Source organism: Miscanthus floridulus, chromosome 7 (genome assembly GCF_019320115.1).
Source record: "Miscanthus floridulus cultivar M001 chromosome 7, ASM1932011v1, whole genome shotgun sequence".
NCBI lineage: Eukaryota > Viridiplantae > Streptophyta > Magnoliopsida > Poales > Poaceae > Miscanthus > Miscanthus floridulus.
In genome coordinates, this window is record NC_089586.1 from 99,500,524 (window position 1) to 99,508,949 (window position 8,426).

At 41.0% G+C, this 8,426-nt stretch overlaps 1 protein-coding gene and 1 long non-coding RNA gene across 3 annotated transcripts; one reads left to right on the forward strand and one right to left on the reverse strand.

Annotated features, from left to right (window-relative positions):
• The first annotated feature begins 666 nt into the window (after positions 1 to 666).
• On the forward strand, positions 667 to 3,223 carry LOC136463946 (uncharacterized). 2 transcript variants are annotated; one of them, XR_010761119.1, is made up of 5 exons: positions 667 to 1,585; positions 1,665 to 1,766; positions 1,864 to 2,442; positions 2,622 to 2,752; positions 2,834 to 3,223. It is a non-coding gene; the product is annotated as an uncharacterized lncRNA (long non-coding RNA). The 2 variants fall into 2 exon arrangements; XR_010761118.1 differs by having other exon boundaries at positions 667 to 1,766.
• Positions 3,224 to 3,707: 484 nt separating this feature from the next.
• LOC136463947 (probable serine/threonine-protein kinase PBL19) lies at positions 3,708 to 7,027 on the reverse strand. The gene is made up of 4 exons (XM_066462915.1): positions 6,177 to 7,027; positions 5,570 to 5,830; positions 4,706 to 4,828; positions 3,708 to 4,593 (listed from the first exon to the last, which is right to left on the reverse strand). Exons 1-4 carry the CDS (start codon positions 6,633 to 6,635, stop codon positions 4,039 to 4,041), a joined length of 1,398 nt encoding a protein of 465 aa, XP_066319012.1. The 5' UTR covers positions 6,636 to 7,027; the 3' UTR covers positions 3,708 to 4,038.
• Between the last annotated feature and the right edge of the window lie 1,399 nt (positions 7,028 to 8,426).

Below are 8,426 nucleotides of genomic sequence, written 5' to 3' on the forward strand. Positions count from 1 at the left end.
TGCAGGAAAGATATTGAGCGTGCTTTTGGAGTTTTGCAGTCACGTTTTAATATCGTGCGTCGTCCATCACGTCTGTGGAAAAGGAGGAGTATTAGGAGAATAATGAAAGCTTGTGTCATACTCCACAATATGATAGTCGAAGATGAGAAAGAGATGGTGAAATTTCCTATTGACTTGAATGAGCAAGGTGGATCATCAATTGCTCTACCAACACATAAACAATTAAAACAAGACTTAATTGAGCATATTTGGCAAAAGTTTGCCAATAGGAGAAATAAGTATCCTCTTTCTTTTACATGTAAGATATAACAGTTCACTAGGTTTATTATTGTTTATCGTACAGTCCATTAATATACTTGTCAATTTTTTATAGGTTCATGTTGGGGGTTCTTCCTGAAGACCTGAGTATCATCGATGGCTGCTGGTCATCAAGAGATATGGCTAAATAAATTGATAAACAGTGGATGCTAGATTTATTTCCTTAGTGTAATAGCTGCTCATGGTAGTAGCCTTCTTTTGTTGATCAAGTTTCAATTGCACTGTAGACCATGTTTTGTTCCTTAAACTTTTAAGTTTGTGTCGTCCTTGGTCTGATGCCTCGAATTTGGTTGTAAGAGCCATTATATTTTCCAGTGAACAATATTATTGCTTACTCAACCTGTTTGATTTACTTGTGAATATGTCCATGCAACACAAGTGGCTACATAGATGTGTTTAGTGTTGATCCCCTGGTCCAGATGAACATGCAGTGACTTAAATATATTGTACAGCCAAACTAATAGCCAAGCTATTGTATCACTTGTCTCTTGATGACATGGACTTGGCTTATAGCCAAGCTTATTGGCCTTGCTCTCAAAATCCAGCCCAACACCGCAGTATGGATGCCCAACAGTCCAGCCCAATATGATTTAAGCCCACAATCAGCGCGGCTCGATTTTCCAAGTTGAATCCTAGTGGCCACAGCGATAGGCGCCTCGGCGGTGGTTAACTGACCAAACCGTCGTCGCTCCCGACTTCCCGCCCCCTCCCCTTGCTTCTCGTGTGGTCAATCCCCCGCCGGCCGCCGGCCAACACAAATCCGGCACGCCACCCATTGAATCCATCGCCGGCTGGCCGATAGTTCCCTGCGTCGCAGATCCCACGGACCCATCGGATCTCCCGTCCGCCGCGTCATTTCCCTTTTAATAGTGCCGACTGTGGAAGGGCGGCGAGGAGCAGAAAGAATACGGGCGCGATGGAGAGGCTCGTCAAAGGACTGAAAGAGGTGTCGTGCTAGACGAAGGGGTGGTGATTGCGGAGACGAGGAGGGACCGGCGGTGCGGCTCCGGAAGATAGGGACGTGGACGAAGGGCAGCGGTCGGCGTGGGCCGAGGTGCTCGCCACCTACCCGATGCAATGCCCAAGTGGAGGAATGCGAGGTTTACAGAAAAGCTCTCAGCGTCTGAAGGGTATTCGCTCTGCAGGCGGTCTCCGTGGTCCGACCAGAAACCAGGCGATCAAGACTGGAGGTGGGAAAGCATGGAACATGATAGAAAGCAGTAGTAGCATATCCCCGCGCCCACTCAACGGCACAGCCAGTTTCAGGGTTTGGGCCTTCTTATGTTTTTTTTTTTGGCACACTTTTATGAGTCTGTCTGAGTGCATTATCATGTTAGCTACTTCAGGACGAGAGAGGTAACATGATGGGTGGAGGATCAGATAGCACCACTGGCACTGTTAACTGCAGGCCACAGCTACAGACTTTGCAATGCGGAAGAGTGCATCAGGTTTATATATGTCCTGCTTGTGTTCTCATGGTTATCTCTGCTATCACTTTGCTCCACTTGTTGTCATGAGTTTAACTATAGCTCTATGGTTTAACAGAAGCAATGGAGGTTAGGTGGCTGTAGGGGAAAGAAAGCATCATAGAGAAGACCAAATCAGGCTACTTTCCAGTTTCTGTGAAGATTCGAACAGACTCATGCCATTAACAATTCCTTTTTGTCTGTTTTTCTACTCCAACCATAAAATTGCTGTGATTAATTGTTCATAAGTATATTGTGTCTGAAAATATAGCATCTAAGTAGTATTAAATTCTCCAAGCTGTTTTTCTAGATTGGTTTTTCATTGGTGCAGTTCATCACATGCTGTTTGGTTTCAATAAATTACTTATCATATGTGTTCATAACAGTATATATCCGTGATCAAAAGTTTAACTGTCCTGAGACCATTGCTACCAAGTTTGGCCTCAATCTCGCCTTTGTAGTACTTAACATATGCTGTAGTACTTTGTAATCTGTTCCATATGTATGAAAACACCACTTGTTTGTAACCTGATTGAGTAGTGTTTTAAATATTTTTACAGCCCTTTTCGGTTGGTAGCCACAGCTAAGATGAGTTTGACCAAGTTAGGCAGCTGTTGGCTGTAGCCACATCTATGGCAAGATTCCTTTTCAACCGCATGTATGTACTTTATTTTAATATTACGTGAATTGAAAGTTTCACCCTATTTGAGAGTCTGAATGTTATAATTCTATTAGTTTCTTACAAATATACTAAAAATAGAAACTACTACATATTTACTGAACTCAGTTATATTTGTAGACCACGTCATGTATAAAATCACACTTTTTTGTTATCAGATGGAGTTGTGTTTCCGTATTTGAATGAGATTATGATGGTGCTGGAGACTAATGTGCTGTTTTACCTGGAAGAATCCAATGCCAATGTTGATTACCAAGGGTACATATTCCCAATGAGGCGTGCGGAGTTGGTTAGTATCATCCCAATATACTTTGTGGTACACATATGTGATATATCATAAGGGAGCTAAACTTTTTTAGTTGTTCTGCAGCCAAACTCTGAAACACAACTGCTCATCGTTCAGTTTGAGTGGCATGGAGTTTTAATATCTGTATCCGGCACATTGATTGGTATCAGTCCCGAGTTTGAAATTGCACTACACACTCTCTGCTTCTTTGCTGGAGGGGAAGATAACTATGTAGATATTGGCCCATATTCAGTGAATATCAGGTTGGGGGATAACAAGACTGGCTCAGCTTTCCCAAATGCAGAAAACTGATTGCCTGGTGGCCATATACTGAAGGTCAGTAAGGTTTCAAGCCAGTTCCTATCAGCAAAATAAAATTGTTTGTTCAAGAACTTGCAGCTTTGTTGCAATAGTATGATGTAACGCTTGATCAAGATATAAGTACAGCATCTTCAATAAAAATATTTTTCCCTTTCTTGTGCTTTTTTGAAATAAAAGGCAGGAGCTCTGCCACTCAATTATTCCCTTTCTTGTGCTTAGTACCTGTTCTTTAGGAAATCCAAGAAATCAAATGTACACTAGCAGAAAACTATAGATTTGATTAGTTTCTTTAGGAACTTGTACGAGGTAAAGCTTCAATCCACTAATAAGTCAAAACTCTTGAAGGTACATTTCACCATATTAAGTTTGAAATAACATCATAATAATTCTGGATCAGCACTATAGGAATTACATTTTGTTCATGGGATCCTACCAGGAAAGGAAACTGATACATGTAACAACTCAGGGTACATGCTCACGGTTATAAATTTATGTTACAGGAGTAGGAAAAAAAAAGAAACTGCTACGATTCTAACTTTACAAACTGAAATAATGCAGTACAAAATAGTGCACATGTATTTCATACCTAAAAGTCTAAAACAGAGGGCCTTAAAAATAACGCTAGCGGCTATAGAATTATCAGTCAATGGTAAAAAGCAAATTCCAGTATGGAAAGGAAGAATTTGACACCTTTAATACTATCTACCTTTACAATGTTCAAAGTTGCAGTCAAACATAGAGAACTGAATTACATTTCACACCTATGATCCTTTATAGCAACGAAACCTTTACAATAGTAACTCTCGAGTCTCAGATCTACCCTACCTATAGAAAGCACACAAGTAAAAAAAGAATGTTGGTGACCTGATAGATTTATACTGACATGGTGAAAACATCACCAACGATCCTATATTCATAACCAGTTAAAAAAGTAGAGTAAAAAAAAAGATCACAACTACAACTCAGAATTATGTAGGAGTTGGAGTAGCCGCAGTCCTCATGATCATGAATCTCCTCCTCGCAACGCTGTTTGCATTCTCACCTAGGGCAGCCAGATGAAGTATCCTCCGCCTTGCAGATGCCACGGCAACATCCTCCGTGGTTGGTTTTCCAGATACTTCCTCTGGTGGTGAAGTCTCACCCAAACTCCCTGTTTTCCCATCTAACTCCTTGTGCTGCATTGCTTGCTTCAGGCTCTCGACCACTTCTCTCATTGTTGGACGGTCCCTTCTCTGCTTTGCAAGGCAGCTATTGGCCAACATGGCAATTTTTCTAGTACCCTGCTTAGAGTAGTGGCCCTCAAGCCTTTTATCTATAATCTTGCTGAATTGCTTACTTTCAACGGGATACAGCCTCACCCATTCCAGAAGTTTCTGCTCGTTCTTGGGACGGTTCCTTTCCATTGAGCGCCGTCCAGTGAGGATCTCATATAGAACTACTCCAAAGCTCCACACATCACTCTTTGTAGTGAGATGGCCTGTCTCAACATAATCTGGAGCTGCATAGCCCAAGGTCCCCATAACCTGATTGCAATCGGGATATAGAATAAGATTTCAATAGAGCAAAATTCTGTAACATGACCAAGCATAAGTTAAATAATCTTGTTCTGTTCTGTGAAGTAAAATCAACACATACTTCTGTAGAGACGTGGGTATCACCAGCTGATGGTCCTTCCCTTGCCAATCCGAAATCTGAAAGTTTTGCTCTAAACTCCTCATCCAGCAGGACATTTGAAGCTTTGAAATCGCGATATATGACCTGTAATGTCCAAACACAAATATCTCTCATTCTTTTTTTGGAAACAAAATCAAATCATATTGACTAACTTGGTTGTCAAGGGAAGATGCACAGAGCAGCAAATGATATTTATAGCACATGTTTCTCTTAACCATGTTCCCATTCAATCAACATGATCACTCAATAACATTGTCTAATCCAAGAATATGAACAATCCAAGGTTTCAGAATGTAAGAAACAGATAACTCATAACACAAATATTTCAATTTCCAAGAATGTATGAATGTGCAAGCCCAAGTTTTCACCTGATCCATAATAGATCTATTATTAGTGTCCAGTGATTCAGTACGGATTACCACACTCAGCATTTTTAGATATGATTCAGTAGAATTATCACAATTCAACATTTTAGATAGGTTACCATACTACAAATTTTGTGCTTGTAACATTTCCTGTGATGTGCAAATCAGCTATTTGTTCAATTTATACTGCATGCTCATTCTCATGTAACCTAATCTATCACTCTTAAAGAAAAGTTATTGTGCATTTTAGATAGGTTACTCTTAAAGAAAAATTATTCTGCATTTTAGATAGGTTACCCTACTACAAAAAATTGCGCTTGTAACATTTCCTGTGATGTGCAAAACTGCAAATCAGTTATTAGTACAGTTTATAGGCATGCTCGTTCTCATGTGATCTAATCCAAGTTATTCAGTAGGGTTCAGGATAACCTTATTTATTTGTGGAGTACCGAGTTGATACCTGAACTTCTAATCCCTCATGGAGGTACAGCAATCCCTCAGCGGCATCCAGTGCTATCTGCAACCTGATGTCCCATGGAAGGACGGGGTATGCTTTATTGAATAGATGATCGTCCAGGGTCTTGTTTGTCATGAACTCATAGACCAGTAGCCTCTGAGGACCTCGCTCGCTTCGAGCAGCGCAGTACCCAATGAGCTTGACGAGATTTGGGTGCTCAACAACCCCCAGGAAATGTACTTCTGCCAACCATTGCTTGTGGCCCTGATCAAGTCGGGAGCAGGAACAGAAAACTCATGAGACTTGGATGCAGATGAATATGCCAGAATGAGATAACCTTGAACTTCTGAAATGAAGTAGTGCTAGCATCACCAATTCACCATGCTTATCACACATATGCTGCGTTAGCAGATTGCATGTTACCGTTAGGCTTCACAAAGCCATTAGCGAAATGAATTCTACAAAGTTATGCAAGGTACGGTCCATTTCATGATCCAAAAACAGAGTCTCAGTGTAGTTCTACGGGATGTATGGCAGGCAATATACTGTAAAACTACTGATGAATTCGTGATCAACCAAGACAAGAAACCACCGATCCATACGACCATACCTGATGACCATTGGGATTGAGTTTCTTGATGGCAACCACCGTGCCGCCGGCGGGTCCGCCAGGTAGCCGGACGACGCCCTTGTAAACGCTCCCGAAGCCGCCCTCGCCGACCTTGAGCAGGCGGCTGAAGTCGCTGGTGGCGGCCCTGAGCTCCCGGAACCCGAACTCGCGGAGGGTGCTGGCTCCCCTCTCCTCGTACAGCTCCGGGATGCTCCGCGCCGAGGACACCGAGACCGAGCCCAACGACTTGCTCGCCGCTGGGCGCATGACCGCGCTCGAGTCCTCGGAGTGGCTCGTGCCGACGGCCGACGACGCCGTGGAGAAGGTCAGGTTGGAGGGCGCGCCCGTGGAGACGGTGGACGGGAACGAGGTGGTCGCCGGGGACGCCGGCGCCGCCCGACGCTTCTCGCCCGTGCCCCTCTTGGTCTCGCTGCTGCTGAAGCAGCGGAAGCAAGACATCGCTTGGAGTTGGAGCAAGGCGGCGGCGGGGCTCAGCTCGTGGTGGCTTATTGTCTCGTCTTCTCTATCGCCTCCACTCCACCTCACCGCCTCAAACTACGGCGAGATCCTCCAACAATCGCGATAGGAACAGAGCCTCTCATTTCCTCCCTTTCTGAATCAAGAACATCTCGCCCAGCTCCTACAAACCAAACGGCTGGCGGCTTGACGGCGCAGCGAGGCAGGAACGGCGGGCATGGGGAGGCGGCGCAGGCCCAGCGAAGAGGTCAAAAGATTGAAGCAGGAGTATTTGACGCTGGACTCCCTGCGAGTCCAAGGTGAACAGGGAGCTGGGAGGAATTTGCCCACGCTTCTTTCTCGCAGGCATAGGAGGAACTCAGGAAGCGATGAAGCTGATAGAGACGGGGGAGGTAGTTGACGTGTAGATCACACGCTCAAGCCTGTGCGGGAAATGATAAGAAATCGGGACAAGTCAAAGCAAAGGTGCTTGGAGAGCGACGGCAGAGGAGATTGGTGGGGATGCAACTGCAGACTGCACTAAACCCTCGCCCCCCAACTGCCCCTTCTTTTGACCTTTTCTGCTGTACGTGTAGAAAAATATTAGAAAGTAGAAACAAAAAAAAGTACGTGCGGCAGAGGAAACCCAAGACCAAAATAAAATAAAATAAAGAATCATTCCTCACCACTGCACTATATGGATGATTCTTTTAAAAATATGAACTATTTATAGTATTATAAACCGTATCATACCATTTAAGTCTAACCAAAAAACATTCCGCCCTCACAAAAAAAGCATATAAAAAATAAGAAAAACATAAAAAAATATTATGTGCACATTATAAAACATCAAAATATATAACCCGTGAACATCATAGAACATCACAAAATTTATGAACATCATGGAACATCACATATATTCCACGTGAACGTAAAAAAAATACACCATAGAACATCACATGTTTACTACATGAATATTACATATATATTACGTGAACAACACAAAATACGTTCCAAAATACCACATGTAAACTATGTGAACATCACAAAATATATCGTAGAACATCACATGTATACTACATGAACATCGCAAAAATATATCATAGAATATCACATCTATTATGTGAACATCACATGTATATCACATGAACATTATATTTATATTACATGAACATCACATTTATACTACATGAACATAAAAAAAGACATCACAGAGCACCACATGTATACTACGAGAACTTAAGAAAATACATCATAGAGCATCATTGTTTACTACATAAACATTACAAAAATATGTCATAGAACATCACTTATATACTACATGAACATCATAGCATCTCATAGAATACAGAAAATTAAAGAGTAACCATGAAAAAATATTTAATTAGCTAGGGTAAAATAAAAAAATAAAAAAATCTATAGAGAAAACATAAATACAAAAGAGAAAGGAAAAAATAAAGAAAAACAAAAAAATAACAAAATATAAAAATAAAATAAAACAAACAAAATAATTAATTATAGTAAAACCACAAAATAAAATAAATAAATAAAAACATAAAAATGAAAAGAATAAATAAAAATCACATGAAACAAAAATAAAAATTGAAGCATGGAAAAAATAGTAAGAAAAAGGAAAGGAAAGAAAAGAAAAGAATAAACGAAAAAAAGAAAAAAGATAAAAAGAAAGATAAAAAAATATAAAAACAAAAGAATAATAAAAAGTCACACAAAATAAAAATAAAATAAAAATAAAAGAAGCATGAAAATAAAAAGAAAAAAAAAAGAAAAGAAAAA

What these genes read in the sequence shown, in the direction of transcription:
- LOC136463947 (XM_066462915.1), bottom strand. Translation starts at nt 6,635, where the DNA reads ATGTCTTGCTTCCGCTGCTTCAGCAGCAGCGAGACCAAGAGGGGCACG. An exon ending in TCAATCCCAATGGTCATCAG is followed by an intron (nt 5,831 to 6,176) that starts GTATGGTCGTAT and finishes CGACTTGATCAG; the next exon opens with GGCCACAAGCAATGGTTGGC. An exon ending in ATGAGGGATTAGAAGTTCAG is followed by an intron (nt 4,829 to 5,569) that starts GTATCAACTCGG and finishes TGGACATTACAG; the next exon opens with GTCATATATCGCGATTTCAA.